The 15,656-nt window shown below is 39.3% G+C and overlaps 2 protein-coding genes across 2 annotated transcripts in view; both read left to right on the forward strand.

The window, feature by feature from the left end:
• The window catches only part of LOC107665842 (kelch-like protein 26), a 23,291-nt gene extending 11,843 nt beyond the window's left edge, over positions 1–11,448 (forward strand). The window contains exons 4-5 of the mRNA XM_016456890.1: positions 1,908–2,093; positions 8,505–11,448. Coding sequence (XP_016312376.1) covers positions 1,908–2,093; positions 8,505–10,086 — 1,768 coding nt within the window. The 3' untranslated portion in view covers positions 10,087–11,448. The remainder of the gene's footprint in view (positions 1–1,907; positions 2,094–8,504) is intronic.
• A 2,099-nt stretch (positions 11,449–13,547) lies between these two features.
• LOC107665843 (CREB-regulated transcription coactivator 1-like) overlaps positions 13,548–15,656 on the forward strand; it is a 25,452-nt gene continuing 23,343 nt past the window's right edge. The window contains exon 1 of the mRNA XM_016456891.1: positions 13,548–13,805. Coding sequence (XP_016312377.1) covers positions 13,680–13,805 — 126 coding nt within the window. The 5' untranslated portion in view covers positions 13,548–13,679. The remainder of the gene's footprint in view (positions 13,806–15,656) is intronic.

Consider the following 15,656-nt stretch of genomic DNA (forward strand, 5'->3'; position numbering starts at 1 on the left):
TGCCGGTACGAGACTCGAACCCGCAACCTTTGGGTTACGAGTCCGACTCTCTAACCATTAGGCCACGACTTCTCCACTTAAATACTATGAAATATGTCGCCTTATTCTGTGTAAGAAGCCACATCATCTCACAGAAGGATTTATTTCAAACACTCGACTGGCGTTGTTGTTATATGTTATTAAATGTGATATTTTCACATGCTTTCAGATGGAGCAGCATTTACTACACAGAGCCGTAGTTCACTGACAAGCTACGCAAAATCACGTTCATAATCGCAGACGACTTAATCGCGTGATTATGAAATCGAAGAAATCGTTTGCGATAATGACAGCTGTTTGTGTAGCTTCTCAGTGAACTACGGCTCTGTGTAGTAAATGCTGTTCCATCTAAAAGCATGTGAAATACGACATTTAATAACATGATTTTACTCCAAACTCACTTCATAATGTCAGTCGAGTGTTTGAAATAAATCCTTCTGTGAGATGATGCGGCTTCTTAAACAGAATAAGGCACACAACATATTTCATAGTATTCTAAATAGTGATAAAGGCATTGCATTATAAATATACTTTATTTTAATGACAATTATAAGAAAAAGAACTCAGATAAACCATATATTGTCGTAGTCGTGTGTTTATTAGTCACGTTGAATCAATAAAAGCAGTTAAATCTTCTGTTTATCCAGCTACCGCTATCCATAAGTACCATGTGACATCACTGTGTTTTATCGCTGCCATTTTTGTGTCCGGTCACAGCTGCGCTACCTGTTTAAGTCTGCTGCATTTCCTGGGTTTCTTCTGCGAGGTGTATTTGGAGTTTCAGCGCGAGAGTGCCCTCTGGCCTTTGGATGGAGATTTACTGCTGATCACAGAACCATGCTTCACTGAAAGATACGCATGACAATCGCAGCTTCTGTCTTTGGGTTTGTGGTGTTGTTGTTGTGCGCGCTAGGGAACGTATATCCACCATACATCATCGTGTTGCTATATCATTGATATCGCGATATGACACTTTTTTTATCATGTAAAAATTGATACCGGTATTATCGTGGACGGTATGATATGGCACACCCCTAGTGGGAGATTAAATAAGCACTCTTACATCCATCTACAATTTAGTACAGTATAAAGACCATAAAGTAAACATTGCTTAGGATCTACTGATGATTAATTTTGACAATCTATTGGCATAAATGCTCTGAACCTGTGAGCCCATTGAATGCGCAACAGCACTGCGTTTTGACTTTGAACATTGCTCACGTTTATTTATAGAAATCATCGCATTTTAAGTTTAATAATCACATTAGGCTGTAAGCAGATTCATGTTTTTCCATCCCAAAATGTATTATTTATTATTATTTGGCTATAAACATACCATTATATGTGTGTGTGTGTGTATATATATATATATATATATATTATATTAACCTAATATATATATATATATATATATATATATATATATATATGTATATATATATATCATCTAGGACCCCAAACATTGAAGTATATATAGTCTTTCTCAAAAGAATGTGAGGGTTAGGATCAATTACAATACAGGTATTTAACTTTCTTTTGTTTAACTTTTAACATATGCACTGTCATCATAAGAACCATTTGACATTGGTAATTGTTTGGGTCACTTGTTGCTTGGTACTTGTGAGGCTTATGGGTTCTATATCCAAATAGGTTCTTTATCAATTCAGTTGAATAATTTAAAAGTAGGTGCCATTACAGGGATCATGTTGATGCGCCAGTTTATCAACCAAGACCTATTGATGGAGCATCAGGATACAGCAGACTCATCAAGCTACTTGTGAATTTCTGTTGACTGTGTAGCCAGAGACAATGATCAGGGAGTGGTGAGAGATACAATTCCTTGTAAACTGATTCTCTCTTTCTTCCAGCATGGCTAACAACAAGAACAGCACGCTCCGTTGTACTTTCTCGGCCCCCAGCCACAGCAACACTCTCCTGAGGGGACTGTCTGTGTTACGCGATCAAGGTCAGTTGCTGGATGTGGTTCTGGTCATTGACAACGAGCGCTTTGAGGTTCACAAAGCAGTTTTGGCCTCCTGCAGTGACTACTTCAGGTGAGACATTACACTGTTTGTTAACACCAGCCAGTTGTAAATGGCGAGATTAATAAAATAAGTTACAAAGTTAATCCTTGTTCTTAGTTCAAATGAACATTATTCGTAGGAAATCTCGTACTGCAGTGTATGATGGTCACAGACTCCAATTTTTTAGCTTCAGTCTATAATTTAATCCAGTCAGAGGAGATCAAACATGTTTGATAAAGCAACAAGCCCCGTGAAGCCATGGTTTACGGTAAATTTTGTACAGTTAAAGGGCATTGTTAGGCATAACGTGAAGCGGAGTGCCTAAAACCTCCTTACCTGTTCTAAATTCACTGTAAACCACAGCTTCACAGGACTTATTGCTTTTATAAAATGGTTACCGCACAATACATATATTAAAGGCAAAATTGATGTATTATGTTACTTTTTATTAAGTTAAATCATTAAATGCCATCCTTCCACTAAAAAAAATAGTCCCTGACAGTTAACAATAGGTTACTGTTCGTAACCCTATGGGAAGGGCATCCGTGCCTGACCTCTGCAGAAGCATCCAATTGCACCAAGTCTGGCTTGACAGACAGGAGCGTGTGTCTAATGGTAGGTAAGAGACTGCCCCTTAACCGAGTGCATAAAACCCCTGCTCGCGCTACCTTTCCTTAGTCAGAATATTTGCTTCTCATGCAGCAAGCGGGGCAAACTTGGTGGATTTCTCCACTCGATGTTTCAGAGAACCGGGGTTACGAACAGGGTTACTTCATCTTGTGTTTGAGATCCACCTATGGGAGATATGGACAGCTCCCCAATGAGGCCCTGTACACCAGAGAACAGTCACCTGGAAGGCGGTGCTTGACACGTTACTAAGTATCAGACCCCGCACAAAGTGAGAATGCAATACCAGCCATAAGCAATGACATGCGGTAACATGCATACAAAACTTGACAACACACATAATGCTGGAGGCATATATATATATATATGTTAGGGCTGCACGATAAATAGCATGCGATATTTAATGCGCATCTTGTCAGTAAAGCCATTCTTGTAATCAGCGGTACATCTCCATCACATGCGGGCTTTCACATGGAGCAGCATTAACTACACAGAGCCATTGTTCACCGACAAGCTGCGCAAAACATGCGCAAACGATTTGATTCACGATTTTTTATAACAAAATGAGATTCAAGCCTTGTGCACACCGGGATTATCGCCGATGTTTTTCGATGCGTCTTTTGTGTTCATACCCAAGCGATTTTCGCTGGCGATGAGCCGAGTGAATGTGCAAATTCACTCCCTGACATTAGATGGCGCTTAATGAAAAACAGAAATACCCCGGTACACATCGAACCGCTGCGGAGTAACACATACCTGCGTGAATCGCCATAGACATAAACTTAGAGAAGTAGCTCCAGTTGGAATGTTCTTCCGCGGGATGTGTGCAGTTCTGTTTATTAACCGCTAGAGCGCCAAAAGTTACATAGTGCTGCTTTAAGTCGCCAAACTTGCCTGCCCACAAACACAATAAAATTTCTGTGTGGTTACCATCATGTCGAGAAGACGTTGTATACTACGCTGTGAGAGTAAATTTGTTTTATCACATCTTATAATTACCAAACTTGTCAACACTTGATACTTTCCACTGAGAAATGTCCTGCTCCAGTCGTGCTTGCGAATCAGTCTCTTGTCGATCAGCCACTTCAACCGTTTCATCATCAGACTCCGGCTCAAATTGGTAAGGTACAATCGATACCATCTTTTCTATGTATTGACAAGTCTCCAGGGCTGTCATTCCGTCATGGCAATGGGTGTTTCGTTTCCGACACGCGCTGTACGTGGTAGACCAATCCAGAGCCAATGGACTAGCTCTGGACTAGAGGTCTGCGTGGGACTGTTTTTTTTAGTCCCGCTCCCGCAAGGTTCTATTCCGCACCCACCCGCTCCCGCTATATATTCACTCTTTGTTCACCCACTGCCCGCTTAGAATAATTTTCTTCCCGACCCAACCGTTCCCGCTAAATTTAGATCTCGTTTCCAGAATCTCACATTTAAATTTCCGCTACTGAAAGAAAGAGAGATAGGCTGACAAATAAAAGTGTAGTCTGCACAAAATTGTGTTATTTTATTTGTCTTGTCAAGAGTCTTGAATTTATTGACTTTGACTTGAATTTATATGAATTATCTTAAGACACAAAATTTGTTTAATATTTTATGCAACACAGTAGAAGTGTCAGAGAAAATAAAAATGTTGTACAAAAATTGTATTTCTTTTTATTCATCTTGTCAGGATACAATTACAATTGACAACACAATAGGGAAAAAGTGTCACAGAGAGAAAAAAAATAAAAATGCAGGTTGTACAAAAATAGCCTATTAGCTATTATATAGATTATATAGCTATCTATACACGATGTTAATAATATATTAATTGCGCAGTGTGAGATTCATTGGTAACAGAACTTTGTGAGATCGCGATGAACAAAGAGTGACAGCTTTTTAGTGGTTATGAGCGCTCTTTGCAAGCTTTCTAGGCAATCAATTTAAAATGTAGAACGTTTTTTGGCCACACACACTTTGCAAAGTTTCGTTTGCGATGAACAGAGTGACAGCTTTTTAGTGGTTATGAGTGCTCTTTGCGAGCTTTCTAGGCAATCAATTTAAAATATAGAACGGTTTTTGGCCACACTCACACGTTGCAAAGTTTCGGGAATGACATCTGCATATTTATGCGGGATTCGCTCTCGAAGTAGCAGTGTTTGACATGGTGATAACCATAGCAATAGACGGGACAAGATATGTGAAAAAGTTCATTAAGACTAGAGCACCCTCACTAATTTCAGAAGCACCCTCAGTGATTATTTCTGGAACCTCGTTGATACACTTTTGTTGTATAACTATATACAAAAACAACAAAATACAAATGCACTAAATAAAATAATTTAATAAATGCATATTTACAATTTAAGCACTTAACTAAAATAAGTATTAATAAAATAAATAACTAGAAAAGGCTGACTATATTTATGACCAATTCATAAAAGAACAATGCATATTTAAAAGGACACGTCCAGTTTTGTGTGAGTGAAGGAAATCTGCTTGCGAGTGGAGATTCGTGCTCGTGCATTAGGCCTATATGGATCACGTCACATTATGCGCTCTCGACATTGTCATTAAAATCGCGCTATAGATGCCGCCTAAAATTAGGTATAAAGGAGAAGAAAGCGGTCCTAGGCAGCTGCCTACACATGCCAGGATGCGCCACTGCCAGATGCAGTTATAAATTTAATAAAAACAAGCCTTTCGCAAGACATCTGGTAGGGGGGGCACCTGGGGTGGCCAGCCAAATTTCAGGGGGGGCTGGTGCCACCCCTGGCCACCACGTAGACACCCCCCTGCACAGTAGGAAAAGTGTCGCAGAGAAAAATAAATAAATACGACATTTCGTATTTAAATGTAAGTCCCTCCCCGGGGCTTACATTGCGCCTTCTGCTACGCCTACGTCATACACTCGAACGCATTGTCGTGAACGCACCTGCTTGAGTGACCGGAAGCTGGAGATTACAGTTTATAAATTAAAAAAAAATAATAATAATTTTTCTTACACTAACGCATCGTTTTGCTTCAGAAGGCCTTTATTAACACCTCAGAGCCGTGTGGAGTAGTTTTATGATGGATGAATGCACTTTTTTGAGCTTCAAAAACAGGGGCACCATTCACTGCCATTATACAGCTTGGAAGAGCCAGTGAGGATCTCTATCCACAGGGTGGGTGAAGGCGATCCCTTGTCCAGCTGTTGTCCTAAATCATTCAAAAGCTCCGCCTAGTAAGTGGAGAGGAGGGAGGAGACGTTGAGTGGCCTGAAAGCCAAGGCAGAGGACTTGTAGGTGGCCTGGTGAACAGAAGCAGAAAATTGGTTCATTTTGTTTGGCAAGACTGGCTATGGGGGGGAGGGGGGGCTAAGGTGCCTGGTGATCGATGGCTTTATAGCGAGGTTATCACCCATGCCGAGAGCTGCCATATCTTTTACCTCGAGGCCCGCAAGACCGTGTTTGAGGTTGAGTGGATCGCCCCAGTAATGTTTCATGTGCTTCGCACACACTGGGGGGATGGGGAAGAGTTGTTTCCTCGGGCCGGGAGGGGGTCCTAGCAGCTTCTCATCATAAATATCCCTCTCCTGGTCATTGGCGCTTTGTGGAGCCGGCCACTCAATGTTGAGGCGAGTGGCCGCTCATTCACACACGTCCAGGAGGATGGGCTGGGGTAAGGCCGCAGGGGCATTAGCCTGGGGAACGGCAGAGGACGGGATTGCCTCCTAGTCCTCTGAGACCCCGAGAAGGCCTGCGTCGTCATCATCGCCGGAACCGGCTGGCTCGTTGGCGAACGGGAGGTTGCCTGTGAAGATATCCTCTTCAGGGAATGCAGGATTGGTCGCGGCAACCTCATGATGGCGCCACCGGAGCCTCTTAGGCAACATAAGGCAATGGCTGTAATTCTCCGGGTTCTTCAAAGCCTCTTCAGTGTGCTTGAGGCGCAAGCAGGCCACACTGAACAGGTGAGGGTCTTTAGCGGCGATCAACGCACCACAAGCGGCAGGACAGGCTCTTGATAAGCCATCAAAAGGAGAAGCAGCAGTTTTAGAGAGTGACATACCGACGAAAAACTGTGGAAAAAAAACACAGCGAGCAGGTGAGATAATGAAAAAAGGTGGGCAGCCTGAAGACAAGAGAGAGTGTGGGGGGCTCAGGATGTGAACACAACTAACCTAGGTTGAATAAAAAGGCTGTCACATCTGGCGGAGGCTGATCTGGAAAAATATCCTCATGAAGACACAGAAAGTGAGCAGTTTTAAATCCAACCGAGCTGTGTAAGTGCAAAGATCGCGAGAAGCGAACGTCAACATGGAAAGATAGCACTTGCAGCGGTTTTATGCGTATGCTCTTGCCATAGTTGGATCTCAAACATGAGTTGCAGCAGTTAATTTTGCTGAAATACATAATACATGGAACCACTGCAACACAGACACTGTGGCTCAGGAATACTGATGTAATGAGGTCAAAGATGTATGTTTATGGAATAATTTACAATGGCTTTGAACACAGCTCAGCCAGTCTTAATCAAGGACAGGGACTATCCATTTTATAATATTAATTTTAGAACACATTGTTTGCATTTGCCACGCATCTCCTATCAACAAAGCACGTGTTTCTGAGTGAGTTTGAAAGAAAAAAAGAACATTTTAATTGCTACTTTGTGATGTTGTACTGTAAATAGGGGTGTGCAATATCACGATTTTTGATCGTGGATGATTAAAATGTCTCCACGATATACTTTTGAAGAAATATCATAGTGTCGTGCTACAGCACACATTCTTATCAGTTGCAGTTCTGGCGCCTCTGTCTTAATATACTGTACGTGACATACATTCACATCAAATGCTAACTCGGCGGTAGTTACACTTATGGGACAGTGCATTTTTTCACATTCACAAAAGTACATTAATTGCATGTGCTTTAAAGCCTTGCCAGTTAAACATTTCATTTGCGTTCTGATCTGACGTGCGCTTTTTCTGAGTGCGTATACTTAAAGTGCGCACATTACAAAAACCTGTCAAACAGCACCCGATTACTGGACTAAGTTATCTTTTGTAATGTGTATCTTTGTTCTTGTTTTTTAATAACAAAGATAAAACAATGACAGATTTTTATCTGCGCCCATTTCAGCCTAAATATCTGCCATTCTTATTTATTTTATATTTTGTTACCTTGTAAGGTTTTGTTTTTAAAATAGGGAAATTAGTTTGGCTGTGCTGTTCAGACAACATGCAAAATAGTAAAACCAACATGACAAAGAACCGTGATTAAAATCGTGAATCGTGATTTTCCTGAAAAATCATTATATGATATTTTTGCCATATCGCCCACCCCTAACTGTAAACAACTACTTCGGGAGAATTTAAGTAACAGATTAGGTAATGATGTGAGGTTTGTCCTTTTTTGGAACTTCGGTAAATGATGGTCTGTTCTGCCATCCTCTGTTGTTTCTTAGTGATTTTTACTTAACCTTGGCTATGGCAGTTAACAGTTTTACCATTCCATCAGCAGCTGTTGCTTATTTGTTAAGTCCCTATCTGTTTACATCTCAGAAAATGTATTACCCTTTAAAAACAAGAAGCACTCAATCAGCCAGAGATTGTATGTACAAATGGAAGAAGTTTGTAGTTTTGTTTTGGTTCAAGGTTTAGAACTCTTTATTAAAATAGAAAATGAATGGGGACAATATTTCCAAAACTGAAGCTGCTAAAAATACAAAATATAAAAAGTGAGCGGTCACTGTTGCACTTTAAGTTTTATTTTAAAAGTATAGAGATCCCCTCTTTTTTGCCACACATTTGAATAAAGCTATAAAATCTTGTCTTCTTAATCCATACAGAGCCATGTTTACTGGAGGAATGAAGGAGTCAAACCAGAACACCATAGAGCTAAAAGGTCTTTCAGCCAGAGGACTGAAGCACATTATTGATTTTGCCTACAGTTCTGAAGTCACTCTGGACTTGGACTGCATTCAGGATGTTCTTGGTGCAGCCGTCTTCCTGCAGATGGTGCCTGTGGTGGAGCTTTGTGAGGAGTTCCTAAAATCAGCCATGAATGTTGAAACTTGTCTTAACATCGGCCAGATGGCCACCACCTTCAGCCTCTCGTCCCTTAAGCAGTCAGTCGATGCGTTCACATTCCGTCACTTCCTGCAAATAGCTCAGGAGGATGACTTCCTTCACATTCCAAAGGAACGACTGGTTTTCTTCCTTCAGAGCAACAAGTTGAAGAACTGTAGTGAGATCGACTTGTTCCACGTGGCAATCCGCTGGCTGCAGCATGACGCATCCAAACGAGCTGCGGCCAGTGAAGTGCTCTGCCACGTGCGCTTCCCGCTAATGTGGTCGTCTGAACTTGTGGACAGTGTCCAATCTGTCGACATCATGGTGGAGGATGTGCAGTGTCGACACTTTCTTCTAGAGGCCTTTAATTATCAAATCCTTCCATTCCGACAGCACGAAATGCAGTCACCCCGAACTTCCATTCGTTCAGACGTCACGTCGCTAATTACTTTCGGTGGAACACCCTACACCGACAACGATCGGACAGTCAGCGGCAAAGTTTTCTATCTACCCGACATCACAGTACGACAGTTCAAAGAGTTGACTGAAATGGAGATGGGATGCAGCCATGCATGTGTGTCGGTTCTTGACAATTTTGTGTACGTCGTGGGTGGGCAGCATTTACAGTATCGCAGTGGAGAGGGCGCAGTTGACGTCTGCTTCCGCTATGACCCCCATCTGAACCAGTGGCTTCGAATCCAACCCATGCAGGAAAGCCGCATTCAGTTTCAGCTCAACGTACTGCATGGACAACTTTACGCTACTGGGGGGCGCAACAGGTCTGGCAGCTTGTCCTCTGTAGAGTGCTATTGTCCAAGGAAAAATGAATGGAATTATGTGGATTCCCTGAAGAGGAGAATCTGGGGTCACGCCGGAGCGACGTGCAGAGAGAAACTCTACGTCTCTGGAGGTTACGGGGTGTCTATAGAGGATAAGAAATCTCTCCATTGCTATGATCCAGCCTTGGATCAGTGGGACTTCAAGTGTCCCATGAACGAGCCAAGAGTCCTGCATGCTATGATCAGTGTAAACAACCGTATATATGCACTCGGAGGCAGAATGGACCATGTTGACCACTGCTTTGATGTTCTAGCTGTAGAGTACTACGTTCCAGAGACCGATCAATGGACAACAGTCAGTCCGATGCGTGCTGGTCAGTCAGAGGCTGACTGCTGCCTGCTGGATAAAAAGATCTATATAGTTGGAGGATACAACTGGCACCTCAATAACGTCACAAGTATTGTGCAAGTTTATAACACAGAGACAGATGAGTGGGAAAGAGATCTTCATTTTCCAGGATCTTTTGCAGGAATAGCTTGTACACCTATCATACTTCCTCAAACAACTACCCAGCGCTAAGCACATACCGTCTTACATTTGCTGTTTTAGGCTTAAGATTTAGTGTCCACCCGGACAGCAGTAAAAGTAATGGTATAATTGGCTTTCTCTCATTGAAAAGGGACTGTTATGTCTTCAGTTTTGAAGCATGCATAATTGAAGGCCTGTTCACATCGGTGTGAGGGAATGATATGAAAGCACACTCTTTACTAAGCTTTTTGAGTATGTGAAGCATCTTTCTGCACACTTCTTAAGCAGTTATGCTGTCTTTGGCCCTTCATGTAGATTGCGTTGTTTCATACTAATGAGAGTCCCTGTGGGATTAGCATTGATGATAGATTTGAATGGACCAGCAGCACTGGGGCAATGTCATCACATCTTCATCTTTGGGAATATCTTACATGTATTCACAATACATCCTAAACTTCCACATACAGAGACTGATGAATGTGAAAGAGATCTCCATTTTCCAGAATCTTTTGCAGGAGTAGCTTGTATCATATTTCCACAAACAACCACCCAACGCTAAGCACATACTGTCTTACATTTGCTGTTTTAGGCTTAGGTTTTTGAGAATGTGAAGCATCTTTCTACACACTTCTCAAGCAGTAACGTTGTCTTTGGCCCTTCTTGTAGATTGACCCGTTTCATAGTAATGAGGGTTTCATACAAGTGCCTGTGGGATTTGCAATGATGACAGACTTGAATGGGCCAGCAACACAACAGGATTTATGGCCTGTTCTCACTGGTGTGGTTTAATGACACGAAAGCAAACTATTCACAAGCAATTTTTATAACTAAACTATCCAAATTTCTGTCATTTTCTGGAATTTTGGATAGTTGAATAAATTGGTTGAAAAAAAATTGTCTCTGGAAAAGTGGGGGGCAGAACTTTGAATTGTGATATTTTGAATTTGGTCCGCTAGCTACAATTTGGACAACATTGTCCTCTTTGCCAGCACTTCCTTATAGGTTGAAAAGATTGAACCCGTTTTCCTAATTGGCATGTTGAAACCGTGAAGCATCTTCTCAAGAAGTAAAGCTGGCTCTGGCGATTATAGATTCATATAAAACAGTAGGCCTGATCTATATGTTGGACTTTTCGGGCGAATCCATGTTTGTTTTGTGATAATTTGTACAAAACAACATACACCACTAGGAATATTTAGTGGCAGGTGTATTAATATTAATATATTTTGTGATGCTGTATTAACCTATTTTGTGACAAGTACCTGATATTAGTTATCCTTTATCAAAATTCTCGTTTTTGAATGGTTTTGTAATAGAAATTATTTCAGAAATCGTAACCACCACAAAGAAGCAGTGGAGGTAAAAAATTCTCATGACTTAATGTTGTCCTTTTAAACATTAAGGGGATATTTAAAAATGGAAACCTCATTGTGAGATTTTTTTTTTCTGCTTGGAAAGACTTTAATCTCATTGCTGTAGCCATTGCATATACAGTTATATTTAAAAATGTTTTTTAACCTACCTACAGTTTAGAATTTTTTTCAAGCTAAGCAAGCACATTTCATTATGCACTTTATAAAATATTCAACATGGTGAGCAGTGATTTAATAACTAAACAAATAAAAAGGTGCATTGTGTTCTCTGAACATAATTTACACCGTATATACAGTATTATACAGTATAGGAGGGACTGGATCATGTACATGGAACTGTGGCACAAACCTTTTTTAATGATATTGTGTTTGCATGTTTTCCTATCAGAATATCAATGTCAAAAACACTACATTCTAGAAACTACCTAAGGGTTTTTTTTTTGTGCACTCGTTTGATTATTATTACGTTAATGTGTTTTTTTCTTCCTTTAAGGTGTTAGAAACATTTGTGTTTTACAACAACACGATCACATTTTGTGTATGTAAATAGATCACCCTTAGCTAAGGGCTCGTTTACATGATGTAAATATTAAGACTTTTGAGTAAGTCAGCTGGGTCTTATGAACAAATGGCCTTCAATCTTGTACTTCTGTCACAGATCAGCCTTAATCAGCCTGTTAAAAGCACTTAAAGAGCTGTTTGGTTCTATGTAAATGTAACCATTTCCTTAAGTTTGGGATTTCAACACAAGATTTTACAACTTTTTTTTTTTTTCATTGATGTCAATTTTGGATTTCAAGAAAATTCTTTGTATAAGTGCATTTATGAATGTCTGAAATTTGTAGCATGTGGTTATATAACAAAAAGAAACATTTTCAGTGTTTTTTTGACAAATCCCGTTTTAATTTTTGATGTATACATTTGTTAAAATTCTTTGTATAAGTGCATTTATGAATGTCTGAAATTTGTAGCATGTGGTTATATAACAAAAAGAAACATTTTCAATGGTTTTTTGACAAATCCCGTTTTAATTTTTGATGTATACATTTGTTACATTTTTAAATGTGTGGTATAGTTAATAAATAACACTGAATGTATTTGTATGGGTAGCACTGTTTGCAATTCGTTTACACATTTGTCTTCCATGTGTGAAATTACATTTGTGTTCTTGTTTTATCCATCTGCTGTGTTTTGTCTGTTGCAGTGTGGTCTAAATAAAAATGCACACTAATATGTTGTTCTCATTTTTTAATTGATGTACTATTACAAAAATGAGGTTTTCCTTGCTACTGTTACCTTTGAGGACTATTTTTACTGCAGTGTAAAACAAACAAGAAATTGTGGGATTTACAAACAAAAAAAGCTTTGTTTCTTGATCTTACATTTACAATAACCATGTATCTCTTGTATATAAATGTACAAACCTATAAGTCTTATTAGTTTTTTCTGAGTCCTTTGGCAGATATTTATTCTTTTAATCATAAACTCACTTTAAATTCACTTCATTTTGATCAGCCTCACAGAAAACAAGTCTTCTTGTCATTTTCCTTCTTAAGTAAATGTATTTTGATTTACACTGGAAAATTGTAATTTTGAAGAGCAGCATCTTTTTTTGCAGTGGTTTCAGAATATATATATATATATATATATATATATACAGAGAGAGAGAGTGCTAATACACATTGTGTTCCTTAGATTTTGGACCCATAAGCTCAACCATTTGCATTGAAAAAATAACCCAGAATTTTTTGAGTATACAAAAGTGTTACTGGCCAAGTGACAGATTTTGCACCTTTTTTCTAAAAGTGTATGAACAAATAAAAAAAAAACTGATAAATAACGAAATATGAATAAAGAATCTATAACAATATCTATTTATTTTAATAAAAAATATTAAATCTCTATATAAGTGAAGTTTAGTTGAAAATGTTTAAGATTTCAGTTTTAACACTAATCACACTTTTATAAAAATGTCTGTTTTGAACAAATATATCTATATTTTACATTAGCAGCCTTATCATTAGCGCCTCTTATCATAATAGTTTTTAAAGCATAAATAGTAGGTATCTTCTATCACGACATGACACATGAAGACATTTCATTCATCTAGTGTGTGTGTGTGTGTGTGTGTGTGTGTGTGTGAGAGAGATCAATCAGGCGCTCCTCCAGTGGTCTGTCGCTGGACTCCAATGCCCACAACTCTTCCCGTGATGACGCCGCAGCGCACAACGCGTCTCACGCAACGCTCTGTGTTTTGGAGAACAACGGAAGATGGCGAGCTCAAGCAATCCGCGAAAATTCAGCGAGAAAATCGCCCTGCACAACCAGAAGCAGGCGGAGGAGACCGCGGCGTTTGAGGAGGTCATGAAAGACCTGAGCATCACGCGAGCTGCACGGGTACGTGTGTCAGAGACGGGTACGTGTGTCGCGGCTAAACGCGCGCATAGCACCGCTGCTGTGTATGATAAAGCCTGTATTTGATTTAAGAGCTGTTTTGTCGCCCGAGAGCCGTGACAAATCGGTGAAGGACTATAATGATGTCCCGGTGGTTGAGCGTAACGGGAGGATGCTGAGGAAGCTGCTGGAGAGAGAGATACTGGCCGGACAGATGTTATGCACATCTGCACAGGGACCTGTTCTGGCCTTTAATGGATTGTGATTGCTTTTCGGTCTTTTAGTTCTCGTTCTCGTTGCGTGTATCAGGCCATGGATAGTAACTACTTATTAAATGATGAAATGTCATATAGAGGAGACCGGGGCAAGTTGTCACAAAAGATGTATTCCTGTAGATTTTAAATTAAAAGTCTACTTACACATATTTTGTAGCATTGGTTTTGTATTTTTTCATGAAGTCTATCCAACTTGGATTTCAATATTTTGTTTTTGTAAAAGCTGTTGGGTAAAACAAGTAGGCTATGGGATACATAAGGCAATGGTAACTATAATGAAGATAGAGTCAGGGTTATTATTGTTAACTAACCAAAAACTAAAACCATTAAAAACATTTAAACAAATAAACAAAAAAAATATTAACAAATAAAATATATTAAAAAAAAAAACGTAAACTTACTGTATTTCAGCTAGTTGCCAACACTGGATAAAAATGGAGTAGTAACAAGTTTCATTTAGAAATTGCTTGTAAATTTAAAGCATAGAATTTTCAGTATTTTCTTGTAAAACATTCTCCAATAATCTTTGTCTTATTTAAAATTTTGATATACAGTGGAGACAGGGGCGGATTTAGTGAATTGGGGCCCCAGGCAAAATACAGGAATGGGGCCCTGTACATTTGCACACATTTTCCTAGATCAACCTTGAGGTTCCTTTTTTGTTGTGATGCTTGCTGCTGCACAATGGTGCCCCATAGTTGTGTCCAATGTTTCTACGTTTTTCCAGTGGTGTATTAAGTACCTGAAAGCCATACTCAAGCAAAAGTACAGATATCTTACCAGAAAATGACTTTGGTAGAAGTTGAAGTCACCGTTTAGAATATTACTTAAGTAAAAGTCTTAAAGTATGTGATATTTATTGTACTTAAGTACGAAAAGTATTTTTTAAATCTTAAGCGTACTTAAGTATTGAAAGTAAAAGTACAAGTAAATGCTAAATTGAAAAGAAGCAAATAAATATATATATATATATATCCGGTACTTAGTGCCTTTCATTCCATCATAAGAAAACATTTCTGGAATCTGCATCTGAAATAGAATTCAGTATTTACACAGTTTAATGTAGCTCAGAGGGGACATGGATGCATTTAAACTGCAGTTACAGATGCATAAATAATGTTTTGTTTTTCGTTGGCAAAATTGAGCAAAACCAAGCAATATTATGTCTAAAATGTCACTTATTGTCAACTTTACTGAACTTGTATAAAATGTTTATTAAATTTGTTATCATGCTGATATCTGCAGAAAAACGGTACTCTTTGTGTGATACAGATTAAGTTAACTATATTAAATTATATGAATATAAAAAGCATATAGAAGCATTTTTGCCATCATTTAGAACGCCTTGAATTTTGAGTTTTAATAAATCACGTGCATTGGCGATATACTTGATAATGTCAGATCGCACATCATTACAACAACACTTACCATATTATCGCAGAAGATATCCAGTATATCGCACACCCCAGACTCGACTTGAGTGGAAAATGAATCATCCGCGGTTGTGCGCACACTTGTTTACACATGAGCAGAAAGGTGTTTTTAGGAGTCTAACTTGCAAACGCCAGACCACTGATTC

Source organism: Sinocyclocheilus anshuiensis, unplaced genomic scaffold, assembly GCF_001515605.1.
Source record: "Sinocyclocheilus anshuiensis isolate Anshui unplaced genomic scaffold, SAMN03320099.WGS_v1.1 scaffold920, whole genome shotgun sequence".
NCBI classification, from domain to species: Eukaryota; Metazoa; Chordata; class Actinopteri; order Cypriniformes; family Cyprinidae; genus Sinocyclocheilus; species Sinocyclocheilus anshuiensis.